At 37.9% G+C, this 18,027-nt stretch overlaps 1 protein-coding gene across 2 annotated transcripts; it reads left to right on the top strand.

The window, feature by feature from the left end:
- The first annotated feature begins 1,850 nt into the window (after window positions 1-1,850).
- pAbp (poly(A) binding protein) lies at window positions 1,851-14,866 on the top strand. 2 transcript variants are annotated; one of them, XM_068358703.1, is made up of 5 exons: window positions 1,851-2,065; window positions 10,333-10,441; window positions 11,733-11,876; window positions 12,136-12,288; window positions 12,728-14,866. In XM_068358703.1, the coding sequence occupies exons 2-5, from the start codon at window positions 10,352-10,354 to the stop codon at window positions 14,276-14,278; spliced, it is 1,938 nt and encodes a 645-aa protein (XP_068214804.1). In that variant the 5' UTR covers window positions 1,851-2,065; window positions 10,333-10,351; the 3' UTR covers window positions 14,279-14,866. The 2 variants fall into 2 exon arrangements, with proteins under 2 accessions (XP_068214804.1, XP_068214805.1); XM_068358704.1 differs by lacking the exons at window positions 1,851-2,065; window positions 10,333-10,441; window positions 11,733-11,876; window positions 12,136-12,288 and adding an exon at window positions 12,377-12,453 and having other exon boundaries at window positions 12,706-14,866.
- Window positions 14,867-18,027: the final 3,161 nt, after the last annotated feature.

Here is an 18,027-nt window from a genome sequence, read left to right as displayed (position 1 = left end):
ATGGTGATAAGAAAGATATATCATACTCAAAAACTAGATTAACAAGAATAACAAAAACAATATGTAGAGAAATATTAATAAAGTGATTGACTAGAAAAAAAGTTGGAAAAGCTGGTCTACATGAAGCCGATACACCATGCAAGGCTAAATACCCCCCAGGATAGCCACTTCAACTGGAGGGAGGGCAGTAAGTATGGGTTTGAGAGGAAAAAGAATCGGATAAGGAAAATACAATCTCTTGATAAACCACCAGGGATCCATGGCCCTTCTATTAAACCTGCCCAACACACCATTTCAAAAAAAAAAAAAAAAAAAAAAAAAAAAAAAAAAAAAGATAGAATAGTGTGCCCGAGTGTACCCTCAAGCAAGCGAACTCTAACCGAAGACAGTAGAAGACCATGGTACAGAGGCTATGGCACTACCCAAGAGTAGAGAACATTGGTTTGATATTGGAATGTCCTTCTAGAAGAGCTGCTTACCATAGCTAAAGTGTCTCTTCTACCCTTACCAATCGGAAAGTAGCCACTGAACAATCATTACAGTACAGTAATTGGCCCCTTGCGGGAAGTGTTTGGTAATTTCAGTGGTGCCAGGTGTATAAGGAAAAACTGTTAAGAATAGGCCAGACTATTCGGTGTATGTGTAGGCAAAGAGAAAAATGAGCCGTAATCAGAGAGAGAGAGAGAGATCCAATGCATTACCGTCTGGCCAATCAAAGGATCAACAACTCTCTAGCGGTAGTATCTCAACGGGTGGCTGGTACCCTGGCCAACCTACTACCTTGTCTGTGTGTGTGTGTGTGTGTGTAGCCTAGCCCACATGCACACTCACAGACAGAACAATACATTCATATATTGACGGCTGCAACCTTCGCTTAACAGTAAAAGCTGCAACCATATATTGAATGTCTCAGACTAAACGCATTCAATTAAACTGATTAGACTGTAATTTAAGCAGGTAGAAACAGCTTTACGCATTCAATTGATTTATAGGTTAGCAATTCATGAATCTGCATATCAAATGAATGCATTCAGTAGTTTCTTAGTTTTTACTAAAAAGAAAAATACTAAAGAAAAATTACTTTTGATTTCAGCAAATGGAAATGATAACTAAGGTAACATAAACGAGTTCACCTATTATCACAATATTTACCGAATTATGTTATCGAAGACTTCATGTCAGTGAACAGCACCGTGGGCCATTTGCTGTGTACGAGCTTTGGCCTTGAGCTTGTGTACGATAATTTCATTAATTGATATGTGTGTCGATTGTCTTCTGCCCCTCTTATTTATAAACATTTTAAGCCTATACGTGATAAAATGTATGATTAGAGCAAATATCGGTACATTACTTGTTATTTGCAAGTTTGTCGAGTAAAAACAAAATATTCCAAACAACCTTGCTAGTTACTTTTAAATTTGATGCCTGCGTAGTTATAACCAAGTGTTATAACTTTCACATGCGTCATGAATTTTATCTTCCAATTTACATTTCATTGAAATTAATATATAAGCAAGAACATTATAAAGATAAGAAGCAAAGTTCAGCCCTAGAAGTCAGACTAATTAAATGAAATATCGTTGGATCTTTAACTAGAGGAGTTAGAAAGTGAGACGTTCTCAGTTTTTGTTCTTTAATTTTCAGTTGAGTAACAAATCGTAAATAATGCACCATGAACATTCCTTAGATACTTCAAAAAGCTAACACGTGGCAATATGACTAATTCATTGAAATATATTGGAATGTTTTAACATAAAGAGTTAGAAAGTGAGGATCTAGTTTCTATCGCGGATGAACACTAAGCGTTCGCCGGTCAGAGGTTATATATATAGGAAGGTGTCCTCCTTCCATTACCCCTATTTCATTTACACGTAGGGTCTGTTCACGTGTGGTTGTGTGTCGCTAATTTTATATTAGTATCACACACCACTGACATAATCTTTGTCATAAAACTTTAAAAAAAAAAACAAAAAAAATCATAAAATCTAAAAAATCCAAATAAAAATTGCAAAGGGTTTTGAAACAGAAGTGATTTAGAAAACATCTATAGTTTGTGGCATTGTTGGTAAGTATTTTGAAGAAATAGTAACTATTCGTTCATTTGTTTTCTAGTGAATTGTGATAATTGTGTTCCAAAATGTGTTTGTAACCAAAAGGCAAACTGGAATTTGGAAATTTCTTCGGCCTGGAACGAGTAGAGCATGGCCATATGGGCGAATTTCTTGAATTTTTAATAGTGGCGAAGGTGTCATGGCGGCCCCGTGGCGAAAGGTCCAACCACCAAATAAATTCTTACTCGGGACATTTTCTTCGTGTACCGTGCACAGATACTTGTTCACTGTGTGAAATTACCCTTTCATATGAAATTTTCTCGTCAATTCCAGGGAAATTTAATTGATAAACCCATAAGGTGCTTCAATAATGACTTTTAGTCAAGGTACTCGTGGCGTATCTTTGATAAGTATAGAGTTAATTTATTACAATAGGCTTTGAAGTAAAGGTAATCTTACTCAATTTTAGCATTCCATCTTTAACCACAACCACTCTCGATGATTGAATGTCCTCCATTGCCCCTATGCTTAACCTGTCTTTCTCGTACCCCCTAGTTAAATCCAACCTTGCAGGTTATCATCAAGGTAACTAAGATAAGTTGGCTGGCTGTTTATTCAATTTTAAAAAAGGTATCCTTATGTTGTTATAAAACTGACTGAACATGCTTTAATTCGGGAAAATGGGGATATACCTATCCCCATATGCATGTCCGGAAAAGTCATTTTTAGGGGTACATTTACACAACAGATTGAGCAATTAAATGCTGTCAGTCTGTGTACTCCAATTTTGAACTAGGCCATTGCTGTAACATCTGTAAGGAATGCAATACAATGTTACCAAATAATTTTGTAGTTTTATGCTGCCTTTGACATGTTAAGAGTAGAACAAGTGCTGGTCGCACAGTTAACACATCGTAACGTGCCCCAGTCCCGTGATCTGAGTCCGGTCAGGTTGTCGGAGCCTTTTTTTAAAGATGTATAGGGACTTTTGGATGCATGACAAGTGCTTGTAAGCTCCGAAAAAACACTTTTCAGTCATTCTGGAAAACCTTTAAGAGCCTTTGTAGATGAGCGGCCAGGTCCCCCTCTGGTGCACGAAGACGACAATTTCATGTTTTCTAGCAACTTGTACGAGTCAGTTGTACTGTATAAGCTTTGTTCTACAAAACCTGTACTAAAGAACTACTTAACTTGAAGGGCCCCACCTAACCTTACCCTAAAAGCAGTGTCCCTATCCCAGGGGTGTTGACGTGTGGTCTTGTGACCCCCTCTCCTTTACTCTGCCCCGTTAATCGGCAGTAGTCATGCATACATGTAACCTCGATCTCTCGCACACCCAACCCTAATCTTAATTGAGTCATTATACAAACGTGGTGGCAATCACACGACAAGTAACGGAGCGAGCTGTACTTACATTACTTCAGGGTCAGCTAACGGGATTATTCGTAACCTTTACAACGGCACCACCATTACTCGAAGCCATGCAGGTCGTAGTCTTAGAGTGGTATCTTCATTTTTTCCAGGGAACAACTTCTTTGCAGGGGGGGTTGATGGATGGGCACTTAGCAAGAAGTAGGGTGTTGGGACAGACCAGGGTATCACTGGTATTTAGCGGGTAAACATGATTAACTAACTCCAGAAATGCCTTCAGTTTACTTTTTAAATAGCATTTATGAATGTACAAAGTGAAGTAGCTATCATACAAATTTTTCTGGGTTCCAAATTTCAGTAGTGCCGATCTTTTTAGCACTTTCCACTGGGATTTGATGGTATTGGTGTGCACACTGGGATCGTTTGGACTTGCAGAATTTATACTATAACTGTGTGGTGTAGGAGATATTTTCTGATATTACTACTATTATTGTATTTTCGGAATGGACGAACTCTTAATAATATTGGGATAGGTGTTTTCTAACGAATCTCGACAACCCTGAAGAAATTCCAGATTTTTTCCTGGTCAATCTTGCCGAACACCCTTGCAGCCAACATATTTCCCCTTTCCAACTTTAGTCTAATTCAACGATATGTCCTGTTCCGCCTAACTTTTTGATGTCCACCAATAAAATGTCTGCCAATGTCGTGTTAGTTGTACCAATCCACTACCATGTGTTAGTCAAACTTATTGTACATGGGGCGAATCAGGTTCTGGGAAAGACCGTATACAATACTTGATAAAATAACACATCTTCGCGCAATAACTTTGAGCGTGAAGGAAAGTTACCATGATGAGGGGTAATCCTCTTATTCCAATTATTGCTTGAACAACGAAACCCGATTTGCCATTATTCGCTGATTTCCATTCATATTTATTACTGAATATCGCAAATACATCATTTTGCACAAATGCTGGGAAAATCCCCAGAGAATCCCATTTTATACAAGTACGATGTTTACTATAATCAGTGCTTTTTGTAAAACGCAATCCTTTAAGATACTAGGATTTATTGAATAGAATAAAGATTAAGGGGTATTTTCACTGAGTTGCCATCTTCGTGCCGCGGGGTGGTAAAGACTGACCATCTCCAACCCTTGATGGATGATGATCACATTACCGTGTTCGAAATTTTGGAAATAAGTGATTCTGATTGGATAAGAAAAAAGGCTCTCCGCCAGTTTCCCAGGTGTCAAATGGTGTCCGATTGGGTAGTTTCAAATTGGCACTCCGGTTATATTAGTTTAGTATTCCTCCGCTAAGGCGCTGTTGAATCTATCTAAACTTCATCTAAAGGGAATTTTAGGAACTACCGTATGGGGGAGAGAAACTGTGAGGCAGGGTACAGAGCTTGTTCAACTTATAAAATTTCATGACAAATTTTATGGGTTTTAAAATCATTGTTAATCTGATAAGTACTTACCCGGAGTATTTAGAACATTCTGAACAGTTTATTCTTTAATAGTTTCATATAAAGTTGGAAATAAGGTTGCTGCCATCATACATTTAACCTTTAGACAAGAAAATCACCTAACTTATGACATGTCATGTGGTTCTTACCTAGCCAAGGGGGGAACTAACTCCTTTGTAACCCCCCTAGACTACTGTATTCTTAGCCTAGCCTGTTTGTTTTGCAACCTGTTTCTCTCCAGCAAGGTAAACAATTTTTCGCAAGGGAATTTCAGGTTACAAGTGATAAGAAATATTAAAGCGGCGGGGCGGCTAATGCCTGTTTTTTAACAGGACTTTTAACATTCATACCACTTAATGAGGTGACTGGTACATCTCTAAACTGCATAGAATTTTTACCAGAGACCTTCGGTTTAGCGACACCAGGGTGTTTTATGAAAGGTTTCAAATTCTATTATCCTACCTTGATAATTAATAGGAGTCTTTGTAGTTTCTTGGGACAGCCCTGGGAACACCAGAAAATAGAGTAAAAAATGTCCGAAATCAGCTCTTTCAGGGGAATGATCAAAGAATGAAATAGTATTAAATTCACTAGTTTTGTCAATGCTTGTCCCAACAAACTACTTTCTACCCCAAAAAAGTGGAATAAGGCCAACATTTGATTGGTATGTCTTTGTAAGTTGTACAGTATACCAAATTTCAATGTCATCTTTAAAACTAAGGGAGAAGATAGAATTTGAGGGTCGACAAGTATAGATTTGAGGTAAGCGTTTTAAGTTCTTTGTATTTTTACAAAGACAATATTAAAAAATCATTATGAATTTTGTTTGTTTTTGGATGTTAATAAACTAAAAACAGTCTTATAATTTCATCCTAGATTTAGATCCCTTTGCTCAATATCTCACTTTAGGCAAGGCTCCTTAATAATCTGTTCTTCACTAACACTGCTAATTTTGTTGATATCTACTTCTCTCATTAGAGCAAATTTGCTTCCTTATGGTAGCAAGTAGTTTAAATTCTTTTCCTCTTAGCATAATGAAATTCATGCCAAAACAGAAACACTCGTGTAGAAACGAGTGAATGTTGGAGGTCAAACTTGTACTCTGAGGTTTCTGGTAGGATCGAAGGATGCAATTACCGTATAGTACGTTGTCTGGGGACTTGTGGAATCTATACAATGCCATTGCTCAGTGGTTTTTATTAAAATCTGATAATTATGATAATTTACGATAAGATACTGCACTGCATTTTCTTGTAGGGAACAATTTTTTTTGGTTTATGTAGTTACTTTACTAATTACCCTGTAACTATGAAAGAAGGAATTTTGACAATATTGTATGCATTCTCCGTTGCAAAATGAAGCTCGGTGAATTTTTTGCGATTTTGTTTTTCATCCTATACCGCTGTGTGTTGGTATTCCAGCCGAACCCCTCAGGTGTCCTAATGAACTAATTTTGCCCTTATTGGTTTCTATAATCTTTTGAATGGAATTTTTTTTTTCTTTTCATTTGTGATGGACGAGATGGCTGCATGTTCTGCGGTACACTATACAAAGCTTTCTTCGGCACAAATCATTTGAACTGCGCCAAAAAAATTTGTCGTAGAGTTAATTTTCCAGATTTTGTCTTGAAGTTTGCGGAGGGGTTGAAAGTTGGTAGTTTTGTAGTAATTCATACACCTCGTCTCCCCTGCCTAGAGGACAGTGGGCAGACCTTAGGTTAAGTATCTTAGGGGGCCAGCCAGTTAATGCTGACTTTTAGGAACAGGACTTTGACTAGACTATCATTTAATAAGGTTACTGGGGACATCTCCCAACTGCGTATGATTCTTAAATCTTAAGGTTTTAGACCCCAGTGTGATTTATCCCGAAGTGTTTAAAGTTCCTATACATTCCTTTGATATTAATATCCAAGACCTGGGTTTATTAATTTTCTGTAACCTTTATAGCTTATATACCAAACTTTAATGCTATGATTAGCTTTAGAAATAAGGGCGGTGTAGGAATTTAAAGGCCAATAACTATAGTTTGAGATTCGATCAAGGGTTTCTTGTCGAATCAAATACAGATGGGACTCCTGTGATCTCTAAAGATATCATTACTCAATATTTGATTTAAAACTTATAATTATCAGAATTTACAATGGCGAAGAAATTTAAAATTTTGTGTGTGGATCACATCTTTGTATTAATGTGATACCTTTACTAATTACACAGTAACTATGAAAATGGTTTAATTTTCCTGAAAGATGTTGTATACTTTACACATTTTCCATTGCCAGGATTGTTTTTAGTCGTTGTCCCTGTTATGTTTTTTGCCATTGTCATGAGTGCCATAATTAGACCAGACAAGAAAATTCACCTTTATTTTTGGGGGTAATTTGTAGCGTAACTAATCTTTTTCATTTTCTTGTTAATACTTCACTGACACTTCACAGGCATATAAAATACAGGAGACGGGGTTCCCAGCTCCCCTCATCCCGTCCCTTTTAGTATCCTCTTCTGACACGCAGGGATACCTTGGCGCTATTGTTATTCAGCGTATGAAACTTTAATAACGTGAGGGTGTGCTATAGCACCCTAGCAGCACCAGCTGAACTAAACTGAATCCCTTGTCAGGCTGGTATATAGAAATTCCACTGCAATAATTTTTGGAGTGAAATGTTTTCACTTGAACCTAGCCCTTAACTGAAGTTTCAATTTCTTAAGTGAGGGTCCTTTTAAGGTAGGATTTTAAATTGATACAGTAAATAATCAGGTGTTAACTTTAGTGTATATTCTGGTGTTTTGAACAAGTTTGATAATTATTTCTGGACTAAATCTATAGTTAATATATTATGGTGGGTAGACTACCATGACTGAATAGCTATGGGTATGCTCTATGTAGTCAATTGTTCAAAACCCCTTGAAATAAACTAAGTCTTACATTAATTTCTATTAACTCTATTTAAACTTAATTGTTACTGTAATAAAAAAAACTTGTGATGAAAGCCCTGTCCTCCTTCATGCATAGATAATTCCCATTTTCTGATAGCTTTTGTAGCTGTGACGTTGTGTGGAAGGATTTTCGACTTGGGCATATTTAAGGCTATATGGGTCACCATGGCTTGCTGCTTTTAAGATTTAGTTAAACTCCTTGGGTAAATGGTACAGTACATATGTTGGGAGTACTGTATATTAGTTGTAGTAAAATTAATCTCTTGGTTATGCAGGTTTTACTCGCTCGCATTTCAACATCTCGCTGGTCTTATGGTTTGGCATGCAGAAGGTGGATGTGCTGTGGCTGCCAGATGCACGGCAGAGTATTTTGATTTGACTCCTTTAGATCACTGTTCAATATATATTGATATAAACAAACACAACTGCTGTAGTCAGAACAGACTGGCTGTATCATTTTTCTTAATGGAGAACTTAAGCATAGTTTGTACAGTGCCCAAAGAACCAGTCTTTTCCATAGGTCTCCTGCTGTGAGACTCATCATCTGTCACCTTGTGTAGTTGGTCCTGTTGGATAACTTTTTTCATGTCCCTATGTTAGGGATCAGGGTAAGCCACTGGACAATAGGGATCTACTGAACAGTTATAGCATTTTAAGTTTTATTCCAGGTATGGCTAGGTTGTGCAATACTCTTCCTAATCAGTCTTTTGGATCTTTGGAACTGCGGAAGTTCAAACATGCAGTGAATAGTATTGTTGATAGGCAGGCATACCGAGGTCTCTCCATAGTTTGACAATTTGAGGTTGATACTAATATTAATTTACCTCATGTATAGCATCTTGCTTTTCTAACTAGGGTTGTATCTCTTAGATTATAATTGTCTCCAGTCCTTCAGCACAGGCCAATATATATTGTAAGGCCCAGGTTCACAAAGACTAGTTTCTGTATAGTTTCTAGTTCCCCAAGAAAATAGTGCTGTCGTTCATAAGAGCAAAAACAACTTCAACCATCTGCCTATACAAATGTTCAGTATTAGCCTTGCTTTACAAGGATTATTTCTTAAAATTATCCCATTATTTTTTTTTTTTTTTTTTTTCATCAGTCCCTTGTATACTGTACTGTCTAGAATGTAGTGTACTTTGGCTAACAAATTTGACATGGAAAATGTCTAGTCATCCAGTTATACCTCCCTTTCATGCAGTACAGTACTGTATTTCACTTGAAATGGTTGCTATCCGTGGCTTTGTATATTTGAATATGGTGTATAGGCTTTGAAGTAAATGTGATATAAATATGATAGACTTGGGTAGAATCTTCCCACCATTATCCATACATTAAGGGGTCGGTTGCCTGATGCACGCCCTCTCCTATGCTTTCGATTAAAGGTTTCCTCCTCCACCAAACTTCTCCATATCATCCTTAACCTTGTCTTGCCGTCTAATTCTCTGCCTCCCTCTTGGTCTTCTCCTCTTATAGGTTCCTCCCAAGCCGTCCTCACTCCCTTCCCGCCATCCATTCTCAAGTGCACGCACCATCTCGGTTGTGACCCTGTTATCTCAGTAATCTTCATTGCACCTGCAATTCTTATTTCATTTTCCAATTTTTTTCAAAACTGATGTTCCCATAATCCACCTTATCATTCTCTTCTTTCAAGTTTTGCATTCTTCTGAGTCCTAAGCCCAAGTTTCTGATCCTTACATTAACTATGGTCTTATTACTGTGCTATGGATCTTGAGTTACCTTGATTGGCATTTTCCTATCTAAAACTACTACTGCTACCTCTACACTTTCCCCATGCTACTCATTCTATCAACTTCACTCACATCCTCCCTCCTGATTTATAGTAGATCCCAAGTATCTAAGTTTTACAAGTTTTATAGCTGCTCCCCTACTTTCATGTATGACTATCCTGTCCCTACCTTACACTGCTAACCATGGCTTCAGTCTCAACGACATTTCCCCTCAAACTTCTATTCTCACCTTTCTGTAATTCTTATTAATTTTTAGTAGTAATCACCAAATCATTGGCAAATAGCACCTCCCACAACTTTAATTTCTAATCCTTTCACCTAACACATCTTAGACAAACTAAAATAAGGATCTCGATGCAGACCCCTGATGTAATCTAAAACAAACTTCAAAAGATGGGTTTCTCCAGCAGCAAAATATTTGGGAGCAAATGACTCTCTATATTGATATGTACACTTGTGGATTTTGAGAATTCTTGGTACAAATTTCCATTGCATGCTGTATGTATTGTAGTTTTGGGTGGAGAAATTTACACTTTTTATAGTAAAGAATAGGCTTTGTAGTAGTTAAATATTTAAGAAGATTCTTCAATTCTTATTTTTTTTGAGCAATATCAATTTGTCAAATTACTTTTATGGGCAAAACAGCATTAACATTGTTTACCCTAGTGCAGATGTCACAAGCCCTGAATTTCAGTTTAAGAAAGTAAATTTTGTAAATGTTGTACACATGTTTTACAAGGATTTTGTATTTCAGGTTATAACTTGGCAGCAAAATGAATCCTAGTGGCCCTAGTTACCCCCTTGCTTCCTTGTATGTTGGTGATCTCCATGCAGATTGCACTGAGGCTATGCTCTTTGAGAAGGTAAGGTGCTAATTTAAGTTTTATTTTAGTAGGGAATGATTTTGGTTAAAATTATCCGTTCTCTAGCATATGTGAACCATAATCTTACTGGGGCGAAACCTTTTTGAGTTTTGGACAGTTAAGGGGGCCCCCAGTGTCAAAATTTTTTTGGTGGGAAAATGGCAGAAGTATTACAGCAATATTAATGGTCTGAAATACAAAATAAACAAGATAACCAGTTGCTGTGCTCACGAAACCGCATCCCTGGTCTTTTTCTGTCAAGTCCCATTGGACATTATTTTGGATGTGTAAACTTCTAATTGTTTTTGTTCTGCTGAACTCTCAAAATCAACATTGTCACCGATAATTGGTAAGCAGTGCACGTCGAGCTGCTCTCACGACCCCTATGGGTCATTTCAGGGGTATCTTTACTTTCACATGACCAACCGTAGTTGTACACTGAACGTAGTTTCTTGTGCAATTGCCAGCAGATGAAATTACGCCAAATTTTGATAGAAATACTCAATTTTGAAATGGAATAAACTTCCCTCTTTGAAGACTTCTTTGTGATGGTGGTGAAGCTGAAAATTAAGAGTTGAGGGTGAACAAAAAAGTAACTGTTGAACAGTATAACAAATTCTGGGAACTTGTGCCTGTAGTGATTGTCATACAGTTAAAAAACAGCTGACAAAAGTGAATGCAAGCAATGCATGCAAGTAACTTGCCATCAGCCTCCCAAATGTAAATCATGGAGTTAAGAGTAAGAAATAGCCTTGACATTTTAATCGACAGATATGCAAGTTATTTTTTCCTAGCCCCCATTAAATGGAGAAAAATGTTAACCTAGTCAGTGCGCTTCCATTTTTTAGGGTATTCTAGTATTGCTGGTTAATTAACGAAGTATTGAAGATGAACATTAAAAAGATATTAATGGGTTTCAATACATGATTTTTAATAACCTACTTAAGCTTGAAAAACTCTTAAGTTTGTCAAGGTTTATAAATTTTAAGACTTAAAAAACCAGTTGATAATGATGTAATAATTAAAAGGAAAAATTTCTTGCTTCTAAAGTATCACACTTTGAAAAAAGTAACTCATTGGCTCTAGGTTTTGGTAATGCTAAAGTTTGTGATCTTGAAGTGTTGGCTACTTTGTCATTGCCGGTCTCCGTTGTTAAAATGGTTATTGCTCTTCAAAATGTAAGCTGGTACTGTATCATAGCAGTGAATGTGATGCCTTTGCAAAGATGTAGAAATAATTATCTATAATGTATTTTTGTCAGTATTTTGAACTAACAAGTGTGTTTTTCCAGTTCTCATCTGCTGGGCCTGTATTGTCAATCAGAGTATGTCGTGATATGATCACCAGGAGGTCTCTGGGCTATGCATATGTAAACTTCCAGCAGCCTGCAGATGCAGAGAGAGCTCTTGATACAATGAATTTTGATGTAATGAAGGTAAGGGTCTGAAATGTGGCTTTGGTGTTAGTTTATTCTACATAATTTCCCATATTGTAATGTTAATTATTTTTGTTCATATTAGTCAGTTGGGCCTGGATTGGCTGCACACTAAAGTTCCACACCCCAAATTTCGTAAATGCAGTCCATACTTTGATTTTAATAAATTTGAAATAGAGGGTTACTCTCCATTTCATTAAATAATCACAATACCTTTAAAGTCTGGCATTAGTATTTAGTAAAAAATTTTCTATTGTAGGGCAAGCCCATCCGTATTATGTGGTCTCAGCGTGATCCATCTTTAAGGAAGTCTGGTGTAGGAAATGTCTTCATCAAGAATCTAGACAAGTCCATTGACAATAAGGCAATGTATGACACCTTCAGTGCCTTTGGAAACATACTTAGTTGCAAGGTGAGTCTGTGAAAATTAGGTCCTTGTTTTTTAGTAATTAAAAAATTTTGTTGGTATTCATTTTTGCAGTTAAATGTAGGTTAAAGGTCTTGGTAATATTTTGATGTACAATATTAAAGTTATCACAGCTTTAAATTTGTGGTGCTCAACAGTCCATTCTTTAAGGTTAGCTTTAAATTTGTGGTGCTCAACAGTCAATTCTTTAAGGTTAGCTTTAAATTTGTGGTGCTCAACAGTCAATTCTTTAAGGTTAGCTTTAAATTTGTGGTGCTCAACAGTCAATTCTTTAAGGTTAGCTTTAAATTTGTGGTGCTCAACAGTCAATTCTTTAAGGTTAGCTTTAAATTTGTGGTGCTCAACAGTCAATTCTTTAAGGTTAGCTTTAAATTTGTGGTGCTCAACAGTCAATTCTTGAAGGTTAATCAGTCTCTTCTTTCAGGTTGCAACGGATGAAATGGGCAATTCGAAAGGGTACGGGTTTGTTCACTTTGAGACTGAAGAAGCTGCACGGAATGCTATCCAGAAAGTGAACGGCATGTTGTTGAATGGAAAGAAAGTGTACGTAGGAAAGTTCATCCCAAGAGCCGAACGCGAGAAGGAGTTGGGTGAGAAGGCCAAGCGCTTCACTAATGTGTATGTTAAGAACTTTGGTGATGATTTGGATGATGAGAAGCTCTATGAGGTATTCAGTGCTTTTGGCAAGATCAGCAGCCACAGGGTAATGGTTACAGATGATGGAAAGAGCAAAGGATTTGGATTTGTAGCCTTTGAGGAACCTGAAGCAGCTGAGAAAGCGTGTGAGGAGTACAACGGTAAGGATTTGAATGGAAAGATCATCTATGTTGGGAGAGCCCAGAAGAAGGGAGAGCGTCAGGCAGAGTTGAAAAAGAAGTTCGAGCTCTTGAAGATAGAACGCATGAACAGATACCAGGGAGTGAATCTTTACATCAAGAATTTGGATGACTCTATTGATGATGAACGCCTACGTAAAGAGTTCTCTAATTATGGTACGATCACCAGTGCCAAGGTTATGACTGAAGATGGCCGTTCCAAAGGATTTGGTTTCGTCTGTTTCTCCACTCCTGAAGAGGCGACCCGTGCCGTCACCGAAATGAATGGCCGTATTTTGGTGAGCAAGCCCTTATATGTAGCACTCGCCCAGCGGCGCGAGGACCGTAAGGCCCATCTAGCATCACAGTACATGCAGCGTGTTGCTGGAATGCGCATGCAGCAAATGGGACAGATGTTCCAGCCTGGCGGTACTAGCTATTTTATGCCAACCATGCCACAAGCCCAGCGCTTCTACTCGCCACAGATGGCACAAATCAGAGCTACTCCTCGTTGGCCAGCCCAGCCAGCGGCCCAAGTGCGTGCAGGTGCTCAAGCCACAACAACCTTCCCTATGCAAGCTGCTCCTTTCAGGACAGCACCACGTCAAGCTCAACCAGGTCCACGAAATGTCAGGCCTATGGCGGCAGCGGCAGCAGCAGCTCAACAACAACCCATGCCCAACTTGATGCAAGCAGGTAGACCCGTGGCCCCGAATGCGGGCGGGGTGCCTCCCGCAGCCATGAACAATGCAGCCCGTGCTTCGAATTACAAGTACACAAACAACATGCGCAACCCTCCTGCAGTTTCAGGAGGCGGTCCTGCAGCTGCAGCTGCTGTGGCTCCGGTCGCTCAACCAGCAGTCCACATTCAGGGTCAGGAGCCTCTTACTCCATCTATGCTTGCTTCCGCTATGCCCCAAGAGCAGAAACAGATGCTCGGAGAACGTCTGTTCCCGCTCATTCGCGATATCTATCCGGAACTTGCCGGGAAGATCACGGGAATGCTTCTAGAGATCGACAATTCCGACCTCTTGCACATGCTCGAGGATAGGATCTCTCTGAAGGCTAAAGTTGAAGAGGCTGTCGCTGTGCTTCAGGCCCACCAAGCCAAGCAGCAAGTAGCTGCTGTTGTGGCTGCTCAGAAGAAGGATGACGTTTAACAAGCTAGCAACAATGGAAGATAAGCAGCCTGTAGTTGTAATTTTATTTTCTACAAGGTTAACTTTTTATTAATATGCCCAATCATTGGAGTATTTTACTAATTTGGTTTATTTTACAATGGTCTTGATTTTATAAATGGCCAATAATTATTTGCACACTGTTAACTCCAATTGATGAGGCATTATTATTTAGCTTGACCGCAACCACGTGAACAGTCTTTTCTCAAGGTAGGTGTCAGTATATATATAAATATAAAAAACCTAAAAAAAATTGCAAAATGAAAAAACCTATATTAAAGCCACTAGTTGGTTATAATGTAGCTAAAGTTCATTATAATGCAACATGGCAAGTCAGAACATCAATCATGGTAGAATAATGAAAGGGAGTACTTTTTTTTTTATGTTCCGACATGCCTACTTTTATAAGGTGAAAGTGATAAAATTTTATAAAAATAGACAAAAAATGCTCTCACGAGCAAAAAATGAACCCATAACATTTCCTCTCAATAAAATCTAAAAAAAATGTAAACAGTTGTGCTAAGATTATGGATTGGCAATAAATAAAAAACTTCTGTTTCTACAACCTAATGAGGTAATTTTTTTTACCCTTGATGTTTTTGTCCAGGTTAAAAGATGATTAATCCTGAAAATGAACATTTGACAAGTCAAAACTTAGGGCTTGAAATGATATATATGTACCTTGTTCAGAATTAGAAATTTGACTAGCATAATAAAACGGCAGTGTTACTCGAGAAATTCCCTCAGACTAAAACTTAGAAAATAACTGAAGGTAGTTATTAGCCAAGCAGAATTTGTTTCGGGTATTTTCCTCTAGTCCCATTTTATCCACAGATATGCCAGGAAAGTAAAGACTAATTAACCCCAGGGAAGGTATCCATAAACTTTGGGTCTAGATTCAATATTGCTGATATATATTTATCTTGTTCTGTATTGAATGATTAAAGATTGAATGAAGGTTCTATCCCCTGTTGATAAGGGCTTTAATTTTATTAATTTTGGAGGTCCCTTTATGTAGTAGCCCAATTTATTAATCTAAATGTGAAAGATAGAATTAACTGATAAGGAATCTTACCACTGGTAAAATCCTAGGAAATGTCACAAATTAATGTAGAACTTTATATTTTGGAAAGGTTGATGAATTGAAAAAGGTGATTAATTAAAAACCTCTACTGTATGGATTTTTCATCTGCAATGCATCAAAAATTTTTTTCTTTAGATATGAAGATTACAAGTAAACATTTATGTACAGTACCAGGAAGGAAGAAATTTGAAAAACACAAGTTTTATTTAAACTAGGAACTTTTAATTGTTACGCATGTTTCTTGCACAATACGAACCTTTGATAGGTGGTAAGATTGAAGCAAAGCTAATATTGCAGTTATAAATTTTAAACACTTGGTAGTAAGTTGGGCTATAATACACACCCTCATTTAGGCTTTCGATGCGCGAGAGTGCAGACATGGTTTTTTATCCTGGCAGTTGATTGTGTGCGTTAATTAGTGTTGAAAGTCAATATGCAGTTTATAACCTATTGCTAGTTTGTACGAGAATATAAACCTTCGTCCTTGTAGGGTAAAATTCTTGCGAGATTTGGCAATGGTAGAGTATAAAGACACTGGCAACTGCATCCCAATATCCACTGGTGGTACTGGTCTGGCAGCTCGGTCTTCATTCATACTTTGTGGGGTGCTCTGATAACTTATGTTTGACACTCCTGAACGGCAAACAGATACTATTGTTCGCCAGTGTGTGGACAAGCAGCTCCACAGAGACTTTACTCCATCACAATGGTATGACCTATGTCTACTGTAAAGGTGCGTCAACAGTGTTTTTCGGACAAACTGTTACCATATCTAAATTTAAAGGTAATGACTTCGTTAGCGTTATGTTGGCTAACTGTGGTACTAGATGAAGTTGACTACCAGGATTTCTACTCCTTTTACCAAGACAGACCGGAAGAAATGTCCGTTGGCATCCGTTATAATCTGTACTCAAAAATCAAGTAGTGGTTATCAGCTTCAATTATGGAGCATCATAACTAGTACGCCATAAAATAAAAGCAATATTCAATAAAATTATGTACCATGATAATTCCTGATCTGAACAATGGAGGGGTACATGGAAGGACTAGTTGCAAAGACGGAGTGAAAAGACTCAAATTTATTATGTATCGGACTTTATAAACCATATACTAATGGGCCCAAATGCTTTATATATTTTATCGGAGAATTTTTATAACTAAGCAGGATACATTTATGAGGAAGCATTTTTCTAGAAGAAAGTCTAGAGGCATTACAGAATCACTGTCTTCCTTAAAGTAACCTATCGGTGAACTGAGGTCTGAGGATGTCATTAACGTGCAATGTATAGCCTACATTATATTATTCCAAGAAGTACCTGTTTGAGTCTGGTCATACTTCAGATTGTGTTAACTAAATCCAAATTGTTTGTGAGAGATAAAATGTTCAAATTTTGTTTACCGTTCTCAGAGAGAGAGAGTGTGTTGCGTATTTTCCTCAAGCTCAAACACTTCGAGCAAATGAGACTTCAGTGTCCATAATTTAAACAGATTCAGTTAGGCTATACTCTTAATATTGAAATGCCATCATTTGGTTGCGCAAATGTCTTCTGTACCAACATCCGATTTTTTTTTTATTTCTCCTATTTGCCTAGCTCTTCCTTGTAATGACCCATTATGGATTCCATATGCTTTTCAACACAAACCAATTAGACACATTCCACTTCTCGGAAGTTCTAACATTATTTTATTTATTGCTGTTACACGTTTATTTCTTTGTAAACATTTGCTTTGATTTTTTATGAGCATGGGCTCTGCCAGTACTGTTTGATTAGCAACAGTCTCTCTCTTCTATCTCGGTCAGCTTTCCTTCGTAACTCGATTACAACTAGTCATGTTTACAGGGAAGGAGTGTCTCTGAAGCTCGGGACTCCACGGGCACAGTTCGACACACCACTTGGTGCTCGTTAGTGACGTCATTAACACTCCTTTCACAATTGTGTTCAACCGTGTGGGCGCACCTTAAGACGACCATGAAAAACCACAATACAATGAACTGGCTGTTTGCACGGTGAGAGGTTATCCAACATCTCTTAGAAGGGACCTTTTCGCATCCTACTGCAAAGGAACTCTGGATACCTAGTCAACAGCAATTTACCAAGTGAGCAATCTTCTGTGCTTGAAGGAACGCTTACCTTTAAGCCTTTGTGGCACTAGTTGAGGATTTTAATGTGCACTAGAGCGATGAGAAACACTTGGGTTAAAGGCCATCTCTAAGCCTTCAGCCTACTTTTCTAAAAGAGTAGACCTCTTGTTCCTGGGAATGATCAACTTTGACTTGGAGTTTGTTACAATCTTATTCCCATGAAAAATCAAACTTGCAGCTTGGAATGTAAATCTTGATTCTTGCATCACCCAGGAAGGCTACACATGAACCCTTGACGAGAGCCTCAGAGAGGGAACTCGCACTTGAAAATAAACCTTTTTTTATCCAACTTCAACTATGAGAATAAGAGCTGCATGGTCTATCATTCTTTGTCCCATCCCCTGCAATGGAGACAAATCTCGTTCTCATTTCTTAAAAAGACCCCAAGTCCATCGATCAGTGACTAGGTATGGATCCTCTTTGGAGTTTATCCCTAAGGAGATGACTGAAATTCCTGACCACTTGTTACTAGCTGGGCAGTTCGAGGAGTGGGACATTCTCCTA

This window comes from Palaemon carinicauda, chromosome 35 (genome assembly GCF_036898095.1).
Source record: "Palaemon carinicauda isolate YSFRI2023 chromosome 35, ASM3689809v2, whole genome shotgun sequence".
Classification (NCBI taxonomy): Eukaryota; Metazoa; Arthropoda; class Malacostraca; order Decapoda; family Palaemonidae; genus Palaemon; species Palaemon carinicauda.
This window is presented reverse-complemented; position numbering and strand designations above follow the sequence as displayed.